The 22902-nt window shown below is 42.3% G+C and overlaps 1 protein-coding gene across 3 annotated transcripts in view; it reads left to right on the top strand.

Moving 5' to 3' along the window:
- Positions 1–22902, top strand: part of LOC147337049 (protein NLRC3-like) — a 646813-nt gene that overhangs the window by 14295 nt on the left and 609616 nt on the right. For 2 of the 3 annotated variants that reach the window (XM_086287143.1, XM_086287145.1), the window contains 2 exons: positions 1502–1548; positions 1697–2480. The exons of the other annotated variant lie outside the window; for it this stretch is intronic. In XM_086287143.1, coding sequence (XP_086143269.1) covers positions 1502–1548; positions 1697–2229 — 580 coding nt within the window. In that variant the 3' untranslated portion in view covers positions 2230–2480. Of the gene's footprint in view, positions 1–1501; positions 1549–1696; positions 2481–22902 lie in introns of those variants that run through there. 3 annotated transcript variants of the gene reach the window in all.

The raw sequence follows: 22902 nt of genomic DNA, 5'->3' as shown, positions 1-22902 counted from the left end.
CGCCTACGCATCACTGTGAGAGTTAATATGAGATCTCTCTCTGTGGAAAAATAACTTTAAATCCCACTGACGTGTGTATAAATCTATATACGTATAATGTCCCGCTGGGCAGCAACTTAAAAAAACAACTTTTTTTGAAGTGTTGTGAACGCAGCGCGCTGGGGCGAATGTCGGCGTTTGCCCAATAGAAAGGAGGAAGCCAGCCAGGCACAGGAAAGAAAGAAACACTCCAGGGCAACGCTGCTGGAACTTTGACTCATTGAGAAATGTTTCCCTGCTTGCATCAAGCCCGGCTGGTGTCCCCTGAGATCCATATCCCACCCTGATTGGTGGGTTAATTCAGCTCCGCCCACAACACTGTAAAGTGTCATACATTATCAAACTAACATTACATTTTCATATTAAGGTGGGGCCAAAAACTATCGTCCTGCGGGCCTCAATTGGCCCGCGGGCCACGAGTTTGAGACCCCTGGTGTAGGAGGACACCTACTCTGTGTCTGGTTAAGTATAAGAGCCCTTTGTTAGGGGGACCGCTGGACTCTTAGCACCAGCTTTGGGGTCACAGGGTCACATCTGGAACACACACACAGACACAGACACACACACACAGACACACAGACGCACACACACACAGACACACACGCGCACACACACACACACACACACACACACACACACACACACACACACACACACACAGACACACACACACACACACAGACACACACACACACACACACACACACACACACACACACACACACACACACACGCACAGACTGGTACTCTTTGTTCATACCTGTGTAAGACGTCATAATGAACTTGTGCATATTCATGTAAGCTCAATAAAGAGCAGTGTTACGAGGGAGCAGACGAGAGCGACTGAGGTCAAGTGAAGGAACGGCGCTGTCACAGTTCTCTCCCTCATCAATTGTCTGGTTCCAGCGGTGGGTCTGTGCTAGACGACCCATCACCAGCTTTTTCCACTGGTTACCAGTACGTGGTAGAATCCACTTCCAGATCTGGTTGTCTTTAAATCTGTGAATGGATTGGCTCCATCTTATCTCTCTTTAACAAAAGAATCCAAGTGGAGCCCTCAGGTCTGCAGATAAGCAGCTTCTGACCAGAACTAGACGTAAAAACAGAGGTGAGCTTTATCGATGGCTGCAGCCAAACTCTGGAACAGTCGCCCTTCACATCAGGTCGTCACCAACACTGGACATTTTTAAAAGCCGGTTGGAAACACATTTGTACTCTGTAGCTTTCAATCCTGACCAGTCTTTATAGTCATTACTGTGTATGTTTCCTATTTTCTCTCTACTCTGTGCAGCACTTTGGCTCAAGCTGTTTTTAAATGTGCTGATAAATAAATGTAGATTTCTTTGAATAAAACAGTGGAGCCGAGCTTTGAGCTCAGTGTGTAACAGTGTGTGTGTGAGAGCCATGTAATGTCCATGTGTGCATGCTGACTGTGCTGCTCTGACCCCCCTCCTCCTTTCAGGGTGGAGCCTGCTGGAGTCCGATGGTTGAGACCAGGTCTGAGGAAGTGTAAGTGTGTTTTTAATGGGATTCATGAAAACAAAGCAGCACACATTCAACCATCTTCATCATGTCAGGAGTCATCATCAAAGTGTCAATCAATGAACAGATGATGGATCAATAACTGCAGCTGGATTGTGTTTGTTCTCTTCATCAGATTCCTGTCAACTCACAATCGACACAAACACAGTGCACACAAAGCTCCAACTGTCTGACAACAACAGGAAGGTGACACGTGTGGAGGAGGTTCAGTCATATCCTGATCATCCAGACAGATTTGATGTTCGTCCTCAGCTGCTGTGTAGAAATGGTCTGACTGGTCGCTGTTACTGGGAGGTCGAGTGGAGAGGAGAGGTTTGTATATCAGTGAGTGACAGAAGCATTAGAAGGAAAGGAGACAGTGACTGTTTGTTTGGACACAATGATCAGTCCTGGAGTCTGTTCTGCTCTGATGATGGTCCTCGTTATGTCTGGCACAATAAGAGACAAACATCCTCCTCCTCCTCCTCCTCCTCCTCTGTCTCTAACAGAGCAGCAGTGTATGTGGACTGTCCTGCTGGCACTCTGTCCTTCTACAGAGTCTCCTCTGACACTCTGATCCACCTCCACACCTTCAACACCACATTCACTCAAACTCTTTATCCTGGGTTTAGAGTCTGGTCTCGTGGTGCCTCAGTGTCCCTGTGCTGAGTGGAGTGTAAAGAGTGTCTCCTGTTACAGAAACACTCTGACTGTTGAACAGATAGTTCAGTCTGTACATGTCTGTCTCTTTCACTCACAAACACGTTTTCAGATTCATGGATTCAATCAGTTGATGTTTGAAACTCTTCTAAATGATTCCTTGTAAACTTCTTCAGTCACAAACAAACAGGAAGTGATGTCACATGTGTTCCTGTCCACACAGCAGAATGAGTCTATTGCTGACAGTGATGTACAAACAGAGTGAGCATTTCTGAGGCCCAAAATAAACTGAGTAGTTCACTGAATGAACAATGGACTGTGAGCTCAGTTCCTTCATCATTAGTATGGATTATATATGTATATGTATTATATTAGTATCATATATATCAGGTGCTGCTGCTTTCAGTCATTGTGCAAATGTGCTGTTTGTAAGCTTGTAAAGCTGCAGTCAGCTGAGACTGAAGAAGTCACCTGATCAGTGAGCAAACGTTTCTGAAAACGTCCAGATGAACAGAATCAACCTTTTGGGATCAGCCAGCAATGCAGCATCATTGTTGTTCAGCTTCAGAGGTTTGCAGGAATGAACTGATGACCAGAAACAGCTGCAAAGTCCAAGAAAATACCAGCTGGAGTTCAGCTGCATTTGAAGAAGTCAAAGAAAAGTAAGGATGGCAAAGGGCGACGTTTTCTTCCAAAGAGCTGCAAACATGGTCGACGCCTCATTAGAAGAATCATCTGGACATTTGTGAGGAACTCTAACCAAGAAAGCAACGTCACACAGATCCAACAGACAGTTTCCATGACTGCAAGTGTTGAGTGGAAAAATGCTACATTGCATTATTGCATCCTCTCACCACAGGAGGCGCTGTTGGCACCACTGATTGCTGATCAGCTGTTCTCTGATGATCTGATTGATACTGTGAATAACGGGACTCACTGAACTCTGTGACACAGTGAAGATTACAGAGTTTAACTTCACCCTTTAAGACTGACCACAGAACCAAGTCCGCCAGAGCTTTTGTTATATTTTTACATGCTGTGGAGCCATTTGTGGGAGCATTTCAAGTTGCTATACATCAATACAACTGTTATAGCCCTAATTTTAATAATATGTATGCATTAAGTCCATAGTAACTACATAAACTGCAAAAAAAACCTCTGCTCATCCATCTCTGTGTGTATCAGGATACATTTGGTTCATAATACACAGAAAAATCAGAGTTATTACCTGTAATAAATGTGAAAGATTCCTGCAGTGATAACCAGGCAGGACTGAAACACATCCAAGCTGTCACCACGGTAACAGCACCGCCCATCCACAGGTGAGGGGAGGAGCAAAAAGAGGGACTTTGACCATTTTATACTAAAAACACTCAACTAATGTTTCTAATATGAAACAAATAAGCCCACATTAATGTGAGCGTTTATTAAATAATAATAATGATGAGTTCCTCCTGATCTCATTTCCACAGCAGAGAAAACTGTGGTGTATATTGAGGTGGAGGGTGTGGTCTGTGGCTCAGGTGTAGAGTGAGGGTGGGGTGCACCACAGCAGCATGCTGGGACTGCTGAGGGTGGAGGAGGGAGTGATGATGACATCAGAGCTGCAGCACAGAGACCAGTGAACACACAGTCTGTTCATCTTTGCATAGATACAATATACAGCACAATATTGAATGACAGACACGCTGTGGGAGCTTCCACAGATACACTGACGTCAGCATCCAGAGTCCTCCTGCTGCTCCCCCCTCAGAGCCCCGTGATCAGCACCAACACATTCAGTTAGATGACAGAGTCCAGCTGCAGCTAGAATCAGCTCCCCTCTGTGAACAACAGCACAGCGTCAGTGTTTCACACTCAGTGAAAGGAGGAAACAGCAGAAGAACACCATGTGTGCTACGTTTCCCAGGACACACTACAAACTGCACAAATACAGAGCAGCACGTGGAAGGACCTGGAGCTGCATTTACAGAGCTGCAGACAGCGTGATGTCCTGTATGGACAGGTGGAAGGAACCAAGTCCTCAGCTGGAACACTCGTGTTTGTCCACAGACAGGAAACACAGCAGGAAACTTCCTCACAGAAGTGCAGCTCATGGATAACACACTTCCTGTCAGTCAGAATGAGGCTGCAGCCAAACACAGAAAGGTGTTTTTGTCCAGATGAGCCCAGAGAAGAAACACGAGTGTTCACAGACATCAGAAGCTCAGAGAGGTGAAACATGAGGTTGGAGTCCTCGTCAGCATCCAGAAGAGCTGCTGTGAAACCCTGAGTACTCATGACAGACTCTGATGGCACAAACACATCATGATTCAAACAGAAAGACAAACATGGAGCTCCTGATCCTCCTGCATGAGAACAAGCTGACATGAGCGCTGTGTCTGAGAGTGTCTCCCTGTCACAGTGACAATAACACAGCTGCTGCTCACAGTCATTAAACTGACCTGAGGTCAGCTGTGCTCCTTACATATGAACCATGTGACCTCACATCAGTGCTGTGGATGACTGTAGTCATAGAAGAGTAGAGCTGTAGCAGGTGGTGTGAGGAGGAGGTGGTGTATTCTAGTTAACGCAGTACTGAAACACTCCAGCAGAGGGCGCTGTTAAGTCCTTATTGTAACACAGTTACTGTGTGCAGTTAGACTTCATACATAATCTGCACTTATTTCCATCAGACATGCTGTCAGTAAATGATTGGTTTCTATTGATTCTACTTCCTGTTGACTCGTTTGATGACAGTGAAACAATCACAGCTGATTGTGTGATGATGTAAACTGTCACTGTTACATTCAGTGTGTGTGACATAATGTTAGTGCAGGCTGATAACAGCCTGGTTCTGTTAGAAACACATGAACGTGTCCATAGATCAGTGTGTGTTTAACATGAGAGCTTCAGCCCTGCTGATGTGTTAAATAAAGACATGCAGGAAAACTGATGAGACTCTGAAATAACTCTTTATATTTATAATGTAACTCTGCATCAAAAGAACAACAAAGGATCCCAGACAGGTTTCTGTGAACAAAGACCATTCTGATGTTTCTGTGTTTCTAACACTTTGACATTATTAGTAAACAGACTGCAGTGAGCAGCATTTATAAAGAGCTTCTATATAAAGATATGACAGCTGTTTGACAAGTTTATCACTCTGTGTTTGGACCTGATCAGTCCAGCTGTTTACTTGAAACATGTTCATTTACCTGTTCTGTTATATTCATGTTCTTGTCTCTGTTGAAAACACATTTTAATGTCCCTCAGATTTTTCTCCCAGATGAATAAATATAAAAATGACACAAACTGACTGCAGCTACTTTTTGTCCTTTCTGTCAAAAACCTTCATGTGACTCATGAGAGACACGTTTCAGCTGTTTGTGACAGATCAGAGGCCAACAAGTCATTTATAACACTTTCCATCATTGTTTAAAGTTCTCAGTGTTTCTGTGTTGCTGCGTATAGGATCTCCCAGCATCATCACTGTGCTGTCCAATCATTGTGTGCGAGGTTACCCTTATAGTGCGATGTGTGTTTGCACAAAGAGAAGCATGTGTGTCAAATATAAATAAGCACAGAACAGAAACAGCTGCTCGTTTCTTCTGTTTAGAGTCAAGTTAGTGTTTTGTGTCTTTGTTTGAGGCCTGATGTCGAGCAGAGGTGTGTGTAACTGCACTGCTCTGTTATATGTGTGAAGTGTGTGCTTCTCTTCAGCATCATCTTTGTCACTGCTGATTCCTTTGTGTCATCATGTGTTGAGAAGAGAGAACAGTTATAACGGAGGAGCAAAAGGAAGCCCTGAAATCTGCATCAACAAGGAAGTGTTGGCTCACCAGTGATCCCAGCAGAGCCACTGGTTTGGCTCCAGTTGTTCTAGATTCAATGATGTTGTTGCTACAGATACATGTCAGCATCTTTATTGAATTTAATATGAAGCAGAAATGGCGTCATTAGGAGAAGAAGAGGAGAACAAGTCCGGCGAGGAGGCAGCAGCTCTTAAAGATGAAACAGCAGCTCAGCCCTGAGCTCAGAGAGCTGCACATGAAAAAGCTCCTCAAGCAGATCCTGTCAGAGGTTTGTCATCAACAGGAGGAACTGTTCACATCATAGGATGAAGATGCTGTCAGCTGGATGAAGAAGGTTATTTAATGCAAACGTTCACACTGAAGTCAAATTGTTGTCGTGTTGAACAGATTCATGTACTGATCGTCTCCAGAATGTTAGAAGAGCTTCAATGAATCATTAGAAACAACTTACAGCTGCACAGCTGTGTCAAACACATCTGTGTGTCATTGTGGGATTGTTGTGTTTCTACATGTGACACACGTCTAAAACATGCACACAATCTGAACACAAACAGGGACTCATGTGTTCCCACAGCCAGATGCTGAGAGCCATTTCCTTGTAGTCCTGTGTCTACATACATGAACCATTAGATGTTATTGGAATGATTGTCAGCTCTGATAGTTTCATGTGTGTTTAGCTGGACGCTGTTTGATCCTCGACATGTTTAAAGGTGTCCAGTCCTGAGACACTGGGGCTGGAAACAGCTGTGATGTCATTGGACTGTCACACAGACAGAAGTGCATGAAGCGAGCAGCCGAGGAGCCGCTGATGTTTTGGATTCAACAGCATTTGAAAGGTCGACACAGACACATTTGCACACAGAAAGCTGAATCTGTCATATGCCACAGTGAACTCACTGTTCAGTGTTTTTCAGGAAGCTTCTTAACTGCCTCTGCTGCCAAACAAGCAGCTGATGTCCTTGAGAAGAAGCTGAAGAAGTCTTCAACAACAAATACAGGAAGTGGACTTTCAAATACTAGATTCACTTTAGACTCACAGAGAAATGACTCAACCAGCTGTGTTTGACTATATGAAAGGTCAGTGTGTGTCTGCACACAGACTGTTGTGTTGGACTGTTATTCAGTTGTCTGCTGAATGTTTTCAAATGTCTGCATCTCAGCTGTGATGAGGCTGGGGGTCACGGGAGGCCACCGTAGCAGCCTCTTCAACATCATGACATCATCATAAATGCTGCTGGACTGTCTGATGGGCTGACGGTGAAAAAGCCGTCGGGAAGGAAACAGAAGACATTTCAGAGGCTGCAGCAGATTTCTTTGATTCGGGGCCTTTTTCAGCTTTATTGGACAGAGCAGTGAAGATAAGTGACAGCAAAGCAGAGAGAAAGGGGGCGTGGCCCGGGTCAAAGCCAGGCCAGCTGCTCTCCACCTCGTGGTCACCTGCTCATCCTAGTGAGCTCCACCAGCAGCCCTTTCACACACTTTACACTGTCAAACACTGTGTGTGGACCTCAGCTAACAACAGGCTACATTTAAGTCTGGACTACATGCTTTTATATTGTTTTTATTCCATCAGCAGCTCAACATCATGAGCAGCTTTGACATAAAGACATCAAACTCAAGCTGACTTTAAACTACTTTTAATACAGGGGCTCAAAAACAACAACATCTTTATTATATATCAGGACACAAAGTCATTTCATCTCAAAGGGAAACAGCTTTATTTGGAATAACCATCCCTCCCAAACAGTGGTCACAAATCAGTCCAAATGTGTGGTAGTGGGCACATCTGCTATATTGAGATAATCCATCCCACCTCACAGGTGTGCCACATCAGGATGCTGATCTGACATCATGAGTAGTGCACAGGTGTACCTCAGACTGCCCACAACAAAAGGCCACCCTGGAATGTGCAGTTTTGTCTCACAGCAAAATGCCACAGATGCCACAAACAATGAGGGAGCGTGCAATTGGCATGCTGACAGCAGGAATGTCAACCAGATCTGTCGCCCGTGCATTGAATGTTCATTTCTCAACCATAAGCCGTCTCCACAGGCGTTTCAGAGAATATGGCAGCACATCCAACCGGCCTCACAACCGCAGACCTCGTGTAACCACACCAGCCCAGGACCTCCACATCCAGCAGGTTCACCTCCAAGATCGTCTGAGACCAGCCACCCAGACAGCTGCTGGAACAATTGGTTTGCACAACCAAACAATTTCTGCACAAACTGTCAGAAACCGTCTCAGGGACGCTCAACTGCATGCCCGTCGTCCTCATCGGGGTCTTGACCTGACTCCAGCTCGTCGCCGTAACAGACTTGTGTGGGCAAATGCTCACATTCGATGGCGTCTGGCACGTTGGAGAGGTGTGCGCTTCACGGATGAATCATGGTTCACATTGTTCAGGGCAGATGGCAGCTGAGAATGTCCCAGTTCTTGCATGGCCAGCATACTCACCGGACATGTCACCCACTGAGCATGTTCGGGATGTGCTTGACCGGCGTATACGACAGCGTGTACCAGTTCCCACGAATATCCAACAACCTCGCACAGCCATTGAAGTGGAGTGGACCAACATTCCACAGGCCACAATTGACAATCTGATAGACTCCATGCGACGATGTGTTGCACTGCATGAGGCAAATGGTGGTCACACCAGATACTGACCGGTTCTGGGTCCCCAGACCCCCAATAGCGCAAAAAACTGCACATTCCAGGGTGGCCTTTTGTTGTGGGCAGTCTGAGGTACACCTGTGCACTACTCATGATGTCAGATCAGCATCCTGATGTGGCACACCTGTGAGGTGGGATGGATTATCTTAATATAGCAGATGTGCCCACTACCACACATTTGGACTGATTTGTGACCACTGTTTGGGAGGGATGGTTATATTGTGTATCTGGAATGAATTTTAGGTCTCTACGTCCAACCCATGGGGAATGGGAGCAGTAACAAAGGTGTTGCGTTTATATTTTTGTTCAGTGTAGATATACTGTATAATGATATAAATAGCTCTGTGTCATTAGGCTATGGCACTGGTAAAAGGTTTAGCGTTAAAAGAGGAATTAGGCAAGGGTGTGGAAGCTCTCCGTTGTTGTTCATAATGGTTGTGGAGATGCTCGCAATTCTAATTAAAAACAGCAGCGTTGTTGGAATTGAGATTATGGATAATCTTTTAATAATTAGTCAACTTGCAGATGACACTACTCTTTTCTTAAAAAATGAACATCAGATCCCCCTGGTAAAACAAATAATCACTACATTCTCAAAAGCTTCAGGCTTAAAGTTAAATTTAAATAAATGTGAATTATTGGCATTAAAAGAGTGTAATTCACAATTACTGTACGATATAAAGGTGAAGAAGGAGGTAAAATATTTGGGCATCACAATTTCAAAAGATCACAAAGTCTTAGAAAAAGTAAATATTTTAGATAATGTTGACAAATGTAAGACAATCTTAAATAAATGGTTACAGAGAGACATCACAATTTTTGGAAGAATATTATTAACCAAAATGGATAGTTTATCTAGATTTATATATCCAGCTTACTCTTTATCAATATCGAATAAAGTTATTAAGACAATTAATGGCTTGAATTTTAATTTTATTTGGAGGAATAAGTGCCATTATATATCTAAAGATGATTTGGTTAAACCATACATTGAAAGCGGTGGAAACGCAATTGATTTTGATGTAATGAATGGTGTTTTGAAACTTAAATGGTTAAAATCCTTCCTAAATAATCCACACTCCATTTGGTTTTTTATACCAAATAAGGTCTTCAACACACTGGGGGGTATCGACTTTCTCCTAAAGTGTGACTTTGAAATTACTAAGCTACCTGCTAAACTCTCTGAATTCCATAAACAGGTCCTTCTTTATTGGAAAATGTTATTTAAACATAATTTCACTCCACATAATAGCCCAATTTGGAACAATAGATATATGCTGATAAACAGAAAATCTATTTTTATTCAAGATTGGTTATCAAAAGGTGTTTGGGCAATTGCCCATTTTGTAGATGAGGAAGGGCATGTTCTAGGACATCAAGATTTTTGCCAGAAGTTTAATATCCAATGTTCTAAAAGTAAATTTAATCGGGTCATAAAATCCATTCCATTGTCACTTAAAAACATAGTTGTAAATGATATAATATATTCTGACATCTCCCCCAAGTTAAGGCAATTATATATAGATGGTATTCGATTTTGTGATGTTAAATGCAACAATAAGTTTCTTAGATCTTCATTAAGGAGTCTTTATTCTTCAAATTTACTTAGACGTAATTACATATTAAAAGATTTCCAAAGGGAAGAAATTGAAAAAATAAGAACTGATTATATCACCTTCCCTATCCCTCCTAAAGGGAAAGAAGTCCAATTTAAAATCTTGAATAAAATTTACCCGACAAATAGACTCCTTAGTGATAGATTCAAAATAGAAACAGGTAATTGTGCATTTTGTGAAACAGAAGAGGAGGATTTGGATCATCTATTCTTTTTGTGCAATTTTATACAAATATTTTGGTTGGATTTTCATACCTGGCTTTATTCCAAGGGGATTCAAATTACCCCATTTACCCTAAATATGATAATGTTTGGAGTGTTTTTGAAAGAAAAGAAAGCTAATTATGGTGTTAATGTGTTATTAATCTTGTGCAAGCATTTTATACATAAATGTCGTTTTTTTAAGACTAAACCAACACTAGCTTACTGGAAAAACGACTTAAACCTGTTGGTTAAATCTTTGACTTTAGTTAAGAAGAAAAAGGCTGCTTCTTTTATTTCCTTTATAGAAGATTTTGATTTAGTGAGTTAATAATTTGTTGAATTATGTGACCCCATCTTTGTATTTTATTTTCACTATGCATGAAAGTTCCTAATATGTAAGAAAGGTCTATTCTCTGAATCTGTAATATATGGTGCATTTTGTTTGTATGTTTATATTACTAATAAAAAAATAAAAAATAAAAAAAATAAATATATATATATTAGGGGTGCAACGATACACAAAATTCACGGTTCGGTTCGGTTCGATACTTTGGTGTCACGGTTCGATATTTTTTCGATACAAAAAAAATGTTCATGCCTTTTTAATTTGTCATTTATTAAAATTATAAATATATATTTTAACACAAAAGTACAGTTTTTAAATTTAACCCTAACCCTTGTGCGTGTTGTTTTTTAGCTCGTCATATTGCAGCCACAGAAATTCTTTTGTCCATGAAACCATAAAGCTGCACTTTCTTTTTGCCTTATAGTCTGATTTGTCATAACTTCTCCGTTTTGTGGTAAGCTTTTCTTTGGCTGTCACTTCTTCACCCTGACCTGTCTTATTTGGCTCAGCAGAACTAAAATATATATCTGTCTGTGAAGGTTCTCAGTCATCCAGGTCATCGTAGTGAAATATATATCCTGCCGCACTCACATAAGCTCAGCGATTCTCTGCGCGATCAACCTCTCACATGTTTAAGCTGCGGGAGATTTCACTTGTCATGTTTGCATAGTAAGCTAACAATTAATAAGACGATGTCAGAGGAATTGGTGCGCAAATTATCATCACTCACAGATCAGTGCTGTCGCTCTCTATACACAGTTCGCGCGATTGCAAAGTGAAAGCAAAAAAACAAGCGCAAATTCAAACACGATTTCAATATGTCACATATTGACAGTGGCTCACCCAATGACATAATTACCCAGCTACATTTCTGAAAGAATGCAAAAGCATTGACATATATTTTTCCTTCCTACAATAGCCCGACAGGCAGGGGAGAGATAGCCCCGGGACGTCGGGCTAGCGATATTGCGAGCCCTGTATCTGATTGAGGAATCACTCATCTTTGGAAAAGAGAGTTTATTACAGAGAAATGTCTCTTTCCAAAATAAAAGCTATACTATCCGCTTCTTCTGGGCTATATTCTCAGCAGCATATTAAACATATCAGGTCTCCATAAGGAGAATCCTGTGCTAACAGCTGTCTAAATGACTCGGCTAAAGTTTGTAGCATGCATGCTTGTTGTTTTTGTCTTTGCACTAGGATGATGTCGGTGTAAATGTGCAGTCATATTCGTTGTGTTCCCACTAGTGCTTTCAGGTTAATCTCGTTGAAATAACCTTAACGCCACAACATGGCAAATCTCCGTTAACGAGCTACCCTATACAGAGGGGCTAGACGGCCAACACGTTAACGAGCTAACTGCGCTAACACACTAGCTCCCACCCATGTAATTGAGCATTGCATGGCACATCCAACATACTGTTTTACTTTAGTCCATGACTCGCTTACCTTCAGGGTCATACGTCACATGAAAACCAAAATAATTCCAAACGCCAGATCTGAATGAGGGTGGGGAGGTCCACTTCTGTCTCACTAGCTTGCCCTGCGCTCTTCCTTCTGACCATGCTGTCTGTGTTGAGTGCTCAGTGAATCTGCGTTCGACTACTCCGCCTAGGCTGCACTCTCGAGCCTAGGCGGAGTAGTCAAATGCAGATTCACTGAGCGCTCAACACAGACAGCATCGTCAGAAGGAAAGTTGATAAAATAAATTACAAATTTTGTATTGTTCTTTTTTTTTCTCCCCTTTGGTTTTCTTTCTTTCTCTCCCCCTCTTTCTTTCATTCTTTCCCCCTGTCCTATCCAACAGTCATGTCTGTCCCGTTTGCAACTGAAAATAAAATAAATTCATAATTATAATAAAGGTCAATCAAATGGACCAATATGATGATCCACTTAAAATAAATCCTCTTGGCATCTTTCTTGGTCTCAAGACAACAATTCTGATGGCTATAGATCCAAACGGGACACAAAAAAAAAAAAAAAAAAAAAAAAAAAAAAAAAATTGAAAAAAATTGTATTGTTCGATACATATGCGTACCGAACCGAAAGCACTGTATCGAACGGTTCAATATCGATACGAATATCGTTGCACCCCTAATATATATATATATATATCGCTCTATCGCGATAGCGCATGTTGATGATGTCATCAAGCTGTGCCTTTTTTGGTCTAAAGCATCGCAGCGGCTACGCTGGTCGTGTCCAAATTCATGGGCTGCATCCTCCTGAGGACCCGGCCTTCGCGGTCTACGTGGGCCGGGTCCTAAGAAGGTCGAGTAGGCCGGAAGTAAACGGCCGTGAAATTGGACGGTCTAGCCTTCAGATTAGCGTCACCGCTGTCTCGGTGGAGTTTAATAAACTCAGCCGTCTGCTCCTTGCTATCTAAAATATAACAGGACACTGGCGTAAATTCTCGACTGTCTCATACTTCTGTTTAATCAGTTTTCTGTTTCACGTTTAGTCAGCTGTGTAAAAACCAAGGAGGAACCCACCCGGGGGATTAATAAAGTTTTATTTTATCTAATCTAATCTAATAACTTTAATCTCAGCCAAACCGATTTACTCACGAAGAAACAAAACACTGAAAAAAAGCCCAACAATAAAATTTTTAGGTTGTCTAAGTGACTTATACATTACGTTTAAATCGAGCAGCGATAGTCCGCGGTGATCTGAAAATGATGTGCCGGGAGTTGTGCCGTTCTCGGCTGCATCAGTAACCCTCGAGCTCCCGGCTAGCTGGGTAGCAGACGTCTCCGAAAACGTCGAAGCACTTTTGCAAATATGCGATACCTTGATAAACCGAGCAGATATTTGATGTTTACACAGCTACTTTCTCGCATGAAAATATGTTAAAAGTTTATTTTGTGACCCAGAAAGATTAGTATGAGTAATTTTAAAACTTAGTAGCGGCCGCCATTGTTGGAAACTGGAGTTTGGCTGGGCCGCGCTATGAATTCTGGGATATGGTAGGCCACGAAGGACACACCCGACCCATCCTTCAAATTCGGGGAAAAGGAGGACGCATTTGTCGGCTGCATTCGGAGGAGTCTACGAATTTGGACAGCCTTCGGCGCGTCGCTGTGACGTAATCGGTCTACAAATGCGGCCTCAGGAGGATGCAGCCCATGAATTTGGACACGACCAACCATTATCCTCTTCAAATTATGGCGGGCGACAGTCATAACAAAGAGATAAAGCACTTTTGAAATACGGGGAAAGCCAAAAACTGCACTTCCTCCACTTCCGTAACATTGATTCATTAATGTTGAATTCTCTCGCAGCTGCTCTGTTCCCATGTTGTTGCAGTATATTAATCAGAATCAGAATACTTTATTGATCCCTGGGGGAAATTATTTTTTGTTACAGTGCTCCATTTTAAACCAACATTAAGACAAGACAGACAGGCAGGCAGGAATGATTTACTGTGTCGTTCAGTGGTGCTTTTCGGTAACCTCAGTCTCTCACTGAACGTGCTCCTGTGACTGACCAGCATGTCATGGAGTGGGTCGGAGGTGTTATCCAACATTGTCTTTATCTTGGACAGCATCCGCCTCTCCGACACCACCTTGAGGGAGTCCAGCTCCATCCCCACAACATTGCTGGCCTTACGGATTAGTTTATTAAGTCTGTTGGCATCTGCGACCCTCAGCCTGCTCCCCCAGCATGCAACAGCATAGAGGATCGCACTGGCCACAACAGACTCATAGAAAATCCTCAGCATTTTCTGGCAGATGTTGAAGGACCTCAGTCGCCTCAAAAAATAGAGACGACTCTGGCCCTTCCTGTAAAGTGCTGTGGTGTTTTTAGCCCAGTCCAGTTTATTGTCAATGTGTACTCCAAGGTATTTATAGTCCTCCACAATGTCAACACTGACCCCCTGGATTGAAACAGGGGTCAAGTGTTTCCTGGTCTTCCTGAAGTCCACGATCAGTTCCTTGGTCTTTGCCACGTTGAGCTGTCAGGTAATCAACAATCCAGGACACCAGAGAAGCATCCACCTGCATCGCTGCTAACTTATCACCCAGGAGGGTCAGCCTGATGGTGTTGAAAGCACTGGAAAAGTCAAAAAACATGACCCTCACAGTGCTCACCGGCTGGTCCAGATGGGTGTAGACACGATTGAGCAGGTAGATGATGGCGTCCTCAGTTCCGAGACGAATCATAACTAACCTCGTATTGTGGATGGATGATTTCAGTTGTTCTCCTGACTGAAGTTTGGCCCGTGTACAGCATCCTGCTATGCGATTGCATTTGTCCCTGACCACCAGAATCCCTCACGTTAACTTTTATCGAGTGGAAAAAAAGTTGGCGTTCATCCTCCAGCTTCACTGTGCTAATGTTATGCTAACATAGCTGTGTCGCTAGCAATCACGTAGCACAACATTATATACCAGGTAGTCCAACTTCAGTAACCCTGCAAACGCCACTGCTGTTTAGTTTTCTGTCTTCATTTATGGTGGAAGTGATAGCAGAGCTGTTTGAATTAGTTTCAAAAATCTCTCAGTCAGAACATGGTATGAAATGTTTAGGTGTAAACTAGCGAGCTGACTTCCTGTTAACTTCTAACTCCGTTAAATTTAATAAATTCTGTTTTCATGGATGTAAAACTTAATTGTTACATCTGCTAAAGCAGCAACGCTGATGATTTTATTAAAGATGAAAGAATTTAGACCGTTTTTAACTCTTAGTGTTCGTTTGACTTTGGGACCTGAAGCGGACAGAGTTTTAGACCCAGATTACTCCGCGAAGCTCCTCACCATGGCAGCCGTAATGCTCTGACAATCCATCAAGCAATGCGGCTTCGTAGCTTACCAAAGTTCTACTAAAACATTTTTTAACAGATTTCTGCACGCCCAAATCGGTTCGAGGTCAGTAAGCACAACCAGAATTCATACATAAGACACACTCTTGATTTTTGAGAAAATTAAAGGATTGTAAGTGTGCCTTATAGTGTGGAAAATATGTTATACAGAAGAAAAGAATATATCGCGATATATATTGTTACCGCACATGCTTCAAATTATACCGCGATATGGATTTTAGGCCATATTGCCCAGCCCTAACTCCCAATTTATTTACAACATTTGAAACATACAGTGTAGCTCCGTCAAAACACTCCAAGGCCAAGTGAAAGTGCTGAGAGGGAAAAAGATCATGATTAATGATTTATTTAAACTCATAACTGGGTGCAGCAGCTGAGCTTTGACCTGTGAGCTGCAGCTTAAGCTTCTTTTATGGTTCAGTGTTTAATGTGTAAACTGTTTATCACTGCAGAGACGCCTACAGGCTATCTACTGTTCAAAAGTGAATTGTTATACACAGTGCAGCAGCTGACCGTTGACCTGTGAGCTTCAGCCTCTTTGCTGAGTGTTTAATGCTCATCTATTGAAGCCTGCAGACACACCCACACACCATCTGATTCGTTCTCAGGGTTGTTTTCTGTGTGTTGGAGTTGGAGCAGAAACCTGCTGCAGGTTAATTATTGATCAAATTAATATCACAAAAGGTGCAGCAGCTGACCTTTGACCTGTGAGCTTCAGAGTCTTTGCTGGTGTGAAGTGTTTAATGTGACGCAGCCTGCAGACACAGACGACTGCTGACGGAGAAGAAGCAGAGGATTTTCTCTGTTTCTACACAGACCTGGTCCAGACAGCAGAGAGCTGCAGAGTGAAGACGTTCATTGGAAGAAGAAGCTGAGTAAGTTCAACGTCCTCTTTGAATCCTGGATCAGGAAGTGAATATTTGGTGTTTAAATAAGGTTTCTGTCTTTGACTCAGCCTGCTGTCACTTTGTTTCAGAGAGAAAAGGAGATTTTAGATTAACTGGTGTTCCTGCTGCTCTAGCATTAAAGGACAGTATAGGTGACCGCGCTGATGCCTGTTTATAATTTCACCAAAGCTAATAAACTGTTGGCTAAATTTTCTTGTTTTTAGATGTAAACAGAGGTGAGAGGAGGAGATAATAAGGATTAAATATTATGCTGAATAACTAAATTCTGCTAGTCTGTGACGTAACTCCCAGCAGCATCGCCTCATTTCTTTGACCTTTAACATGAGTTAGCTTAGCTAGCAGAGCAGCTATCTCTGCTGTCTGTCATGTGACCGAGTCAAGTGTGTGTAGTAGACTTGTTAGCATAGCTAGCAGGCTGACAGAGGCTAGCAAACTGTGTGAACACTTTGTAAGAGGTGAGCAGTAAAGAGAAGGATAAGGAGCTCCTCCAAATGCTGATAATGCACTTAACCTGAATTTTCTGCTTGTTACATTATATGTGATGTTCAGTCAAAAACAATTACTTAAATTAACATTATTATTAGTATTATTATTATTCATAACATGGCTCCCTACTGTAGTGGTTTGAACAACTGATCTGTGGTTATTGTGTCCCTGCAAATTCAACAATGCGCCTCAATGCAAAGCATCAAATAAACATTTTTATTATCAAGTCATTCGACCTACTGGTTGAATCACCGTAGCTCTGACAGTGAAGCACACTCATTTTTATTGGTAGTCACCTTGTGAGCAATGTTCCCTCTAAGCTGCGCAAGTGCGCAATTCAACCTGCCAACACGGACGATGATGCAGTTCTACACTGCAATCATCGAGTCCATCCTCACCTCCTCCATCACCGTGTGGTACGCTGGAGCCACTATCAGGGACAAACAGAGACTGCAGCGTGTTGTGCGCTCTGCTGAGAAGGTGATTGGCTGCAGACTCCCATCTCTGCAGGACCTGTACACCTCCAGGACACTGGGGCGTGCAGCTCGGATCTCAGCTGACCCTTCTCACTCTGGACACAGTCTGTTTGACCTGCTCCCCTCAGGCAGGAGGCTCCGGTCCATTCGCACCAGAACCTCTCGCCATAAGAACAGTTTCTTCCCCTCTGCTGTTGGACTCATGAACAATAACCGTATGACTGTCCCCGCCACAAACACAGGACCCTACGCTGTGTCACTGCATCATTCCATGTTTGGCACTGATCACCACCTGCACTCATGTATATATCTTTCTACGCAGCACTCTTAATTCTTATTCTCATGTATATATCTCATGTATATCTCATGCACATATCTTTCTACGTAGCACTTTTAATTCTTATTCCTACTTTTATTTTTTTCATGTCTATTTAAGCGCAATTTATGACAGTTTGTTTGCACTGAAGCACCGCAGCAATTTCCTAATGTTGTAAACCTGCTCAACATTTGGCAATAAACCCCTTTCTGATTCTGATTCTGAATTGCGCACTGTTGGCACGGTCTCTGCGCAGAGAAAATCTGTGTTGCGCACACAAAAAGAATTCTTTGAAATTAAAGTAAACCAATCAAAACATGGCATTTAGTTGTTAAGAAACGGAGTGACGGCGTGTTTGAGATGTGAGAGATTTGAGGTGTTTAGAGCAAATCTTGTGTAGTTAGTGTGTAGTTAGTGTGTAGTTAGTGTGTAGTGTAGTCAATAGTGTTGTTGTGTGTGTCAGAACAATGAGGCGACTGCTGAGTGTTACAGGTGTTACAGCAGTGACACATCTGCTACTGTCAGGCCTGCAGGTATCAGGCTGTTGTTCTCCTTCATCTCATAGAGGACAGGAATTATTTTTTGGAGCGGCACAAATAATTTGTGTGGCATCAGATTTGATGCAGAACAGCTGATTGTTCTGTAAATAGTTTGAAATGTTTATTTTAAAAAAACACCTTGGCTGCATTTTTAGGTAAACAGCTGCAAAAAACTTTGTTTGCATAACTCAGTTACTTTTTTGAAGAAGTAACTATATAATTAACTGCCCAACTGTCAGGGGTTTTGACATTTATTTTCACAAGTAAGAGAAAATAAGACACTTGCAGACCAAATCAGAGAGTTTTAAGACATGCGCATGGGTGTGTGCCTCTCAGCAAAATCACACACACAGAATGCATGTCTTGTTCCTTTATTTATAGGGTAAGAAACTGATTACATAGTACTTCCTCTTTTCAGTTACAGGAGGAGAGTTCAGGCATTATCTCAACCTGTCTGACCTTTCAGACTGGGGTAAAGAATACAGAAGTTTATCATGCTTATCTGACATCACAGATACTAAAAAAGAATACATTGCGTTTGTGTTAACAAATAGACTCAGTTACGTGAAAATATATGAACACTAGAAAATAAAACACACTTGATTATATTGTATTTGAATATAAAGCACATTTGATTATACTTGATCATATTGCATAATAAAAATCCTCTATCACCAACATTGGTCATTATTTACTGTATGTTGCAGACAGAGTTACAGACTCTCTCCCAGACCACAGACTCATAATACAAGTCAGAGCTTTATAAAAAAAAAAAAGAAAGTTGTGTTTTCAAAATTGGAGTTCAAGTTTTTTTTTTCCTTCCAATAGTGTTAACATACTACACACGTCATGAACAAGATTTTTTTAAATTTTCATTGTAAGTGGGCTAAAGCAGTTAATTAAAAGTAGTCCATCAACTGAAAGGTTTAAAATGTTCACACGTGTTGGACTGACTGAAGCTTCCAGTCACAGTGACTCAGTGTGTGTCAGTGAATGCATCGTGTGTGCTTCAGGCTCCACCTAGTGGACTGATAGCAGAGCAGCTGATGAATTTGAAGAGTGTGGCCTTTTTGCACACAGCCTGTAAATGTCAACAACAAAAGGAGTGTGTAAAACATGTATATTGTAGTGATGCAGTGTACTGTGTATATTTATACTGGCAGTATGGAACATGATTATTTGGAAATGCCTAAAATGGAAATGATCATATACTGTGAGGTGAGGTGTGGACAGTGGTTGTGCTTTTGTAACATTGAGGCAAGGACAGTGATTAGTGTTTAGGGGACACATCATTGGTTTTTGTTAAAAAGAAACAGTTTCTCCACTGTGGCAGGTCGTAGGCGATTTTTTTTTTCTAAACTGTCTCTAACTCTCACTAACCGCAACTCTCCATCAAACGCCCACATTTTGTCTGAGGGGTTTATATCGCTGTCATAGCTCGCGGCAAAGTTCGAACCGCTTCCTGAACCAGTCACGTGGTACAGCCGGGCAGCGAGGCTTCGGACGTCATCATTTTCAGCTCCTCCCATAAATGAAGCAAGCCTCGATACGCGCTTCGCGGAAACGCCCCCTCCATTACTCGACACACGCTTCGAAGCCTCGATACAGAACGGCACATCACTAGTTAAAGCTGAGTAAACACTGACCCCAGACCAGCACCGTGATAAAGTGAGCTGCTGCTGCTGAACTTGAACAGGTAACAAAGTGATGAGCAGTCAGGCTGCAGGTTTCTACCTGTTCATGTTTCTACAGTAGAATCACTTTGAAGTGTCTTTGTGCTGTTTCATCTTTGATTTGTGTTCATAAACACTCAGAGAAACATCACGTGACCTCATCAGGATCTGTGTTGGTGTGTGGGGCTGTACCTCAGCTTTATGTTGTTACATGCTCATTTGTTCATTTTAACATCAAAGTAATGTTATGAGGAGTAATGAAGTAACGTACTCCATTACTTTTAATCAAAGTGTTCTGTGTAATATGTGTAATAATGACTGTTTTGAGTAATGACCAACACTGATCACAACAAAGAGGAAATGCCTCCAACATGCACAAACATTTGAGCCACAACATGCAGTTAATGTGCACAAATGTCTTTGATATGCTGCTCAGTGATGGTGGTGACTGTCAGAGCAGAGCTACTGAGAATCAATAAGTAATATCAATGATGGGATCAGAATCAGAATCACTAAATTCTTCTCATCCCTGTCAGTATCATACATGTGCTGTATAATGTGATAAATGTAGAGGTGCTGGCTGTTCTCTCACTCTGCTGTTTAGCTGTAAAGGACGCCTCCCTGCCTTTGTCTCATTCATGACCTTTAATAGTCTCTTCTAACATGCAGAGATCTGTATGATCTGTTTCATAGAGTCTAACCAGCCTGTACAGGTAACAACAACAGTCACTGCATCACTGACACACAAACGTCATCTCTGTCAATAACAACATTCATACATGGAATAAAAACACATCAGTGGATCATTGCTGGAGCTGATGTTTGTGCTCCTGGTGCAAAGGCTCTCAGTTTCCTCCTTGAAATAACATCAGTGGTGGGTCAGCGACATGCTTTCTTTCCCTCTCAGGTTTAAATATCTGGGACTCTCCACCGTTTGGTTTTAGAGCTGAAGAAGCTTCTCAGATGAAACGTCTTCCAGAAACTTAAAGACGTCTCTTTTCTCTCCAAGCTCCTTAGATCACATGACCTGGATGACTGAACCTACAGACACATTGACCTGGTTTCATGGTCACATGACAGGTCAGAGGTCAGCGACTGTAACTCAGTTCCTCCTGTTAATGTGAACTCACTGAGTGTTTGTGGTTTACCTCTCAGACTGACTGAAGATGATGATGGAGGAAGAGGAGGACAGAGCAGAGTCTGCAGGGTCCAGCTGTCCGTCTGTGAGGAGCGACTGGTCCAAAGAACGACCTCCAGAGTTCAGTGGTGAACCTGGAGCAACGAGGTCAGAGAGCTGAACTCACTGAGTAACAGAAATAATTCTGCACTGACATTATAATCAGTGTTGACTCTGGTTGATTGTCTGACTGTGTTTGTGAGCTGAGAGGAAATGAAAATGAGTTTGTAACAAAAATCAGTTTTGTCCAGTTTTCCTGTAAAAAGCTGAACTCTAATCTAAGAGGATGTTACTGACAGGAAACAGCTGCATTATCTGCAGTCTGTGTGACCACAGCTGCTTCAATCATGTTTGTGTCTGCAGAGGTAAGAGGTCACAGTCTGCAGGGTCCAGCTGTCCGTCTGTGAGGAGTGACTGGTCCAAAGGCAACGTTCCAGACTTCAGTGGTGAACCTGGAGCAACGAGGTCAGAGAGCTGTGATGACTCCTTTACATGTTTGTGTTTCCTGGATAAATATGACCTGAAACATCCTCAGATTGTTACAAAGATTCATTAAAAAGAAAACAATGAAAGAGAAAAGATCCAAATGTTCGACTTGGTCATTTGCTGTTTGAGGACAGTGATGCTCATATCTGTGGGGAAAGTGTGACCTGAGTGGGTTCATGTTTGTCTTTAAAGAACAGAGCTGCTCTGATTCTCTTTGTGTCTGATCTGTTAAACAGTCTGAGAGGTCACACAGAGACCCAGCAGCTAAAGCCTGGATCATACTGGCTGCTGTTACTCCATCAGGACAACACTGAACCACAGTGGTGTGGATGTAGTGGATAAATCCCACCATCCTGATGCTCAGAGTTAACCACAGGGAACAAAACCAGATGTTACCTTCAGATTGTGACCTTTGGAGTGGACGATGCAGATTTCAATAGAGAATAAATGTTGTTGTTTTTCAGCTGTGAAGAAAGAATCTAATTTTCTGAACTTAAGAATTTATGATGCTGGAAACAACATGGAGACTATAACACAACATTTCCACTGTGTTCATAGAATGAATGTAAAACTGTCAGACATTCATTAAATATGCAAAATGTCTACAGAAGCATCAGAGGGTCAGACGTGAAGCACTCAGTGATTTTGATCAAATGACTCATCAGTTATTGATCTGTACTACACTGATCTACCACGTTAGTAAAGCTGGTGTTCTGGTGGTGGAGGGAGACTCGGATCATGTTCTGGTTTTGGAGCAGTGATCTGCTGATGGTTCAGTTTGATGAGCTTCTTCAAAATCATCCCTGACATCACCACTGAAAGGACGTCCATGAAAACAGACTGAAAATTACTGATATGTTCACAATCTGAGAGTTTAAAACTTGACAGACTTGATTCAGATGAAGTTATTTGAGCAGAAACTCCTGGATCTTTATCCTGTGTTGATCTAATCCTTCATGGTTCCTCCACAGAGTGGACCAGCAGAGCTCAGAGGTTCCCAGTGGTCAGTCTGCCCAGCAGCATCAAACACAGCTGGACTCCATATTTATGGTCTGTACATGTACAACAACTACTGTTACATCTGTTCTGTTCACAGTCATCTCCATGCTGCTCTTTGTAGACCAGTGGATCGTCAGTGTGTCCAACATGGATCTGATGTTTGGCTCC

Source organism: Aulonocara sp. 'chitande type north' Nkhata Bay, linkage group LG3 (genome assembly GCF_057382095.1).
Source record: "Aulonocara sp. 'chitande type north' Nkhata Bay isolate Kocher_YH1m ecotype deep benthic linkage group LG3, A_spYH_male_GT1.1, whole genome shotgun sequence".
In the NCBI taxonomy this organism is placed as follows: Eukaryota; Metazoa; Chordata; class Actinopteri; order Cichliformes; family Cichlidae; genus Aulonocara; species Aulonocara sp. 'chitande type north' Nkhata Bay.
Note: the sequence above shows the minus strand (reverse complement) of the source record. Positions and strands in the feature narration are given on the sequence as shown.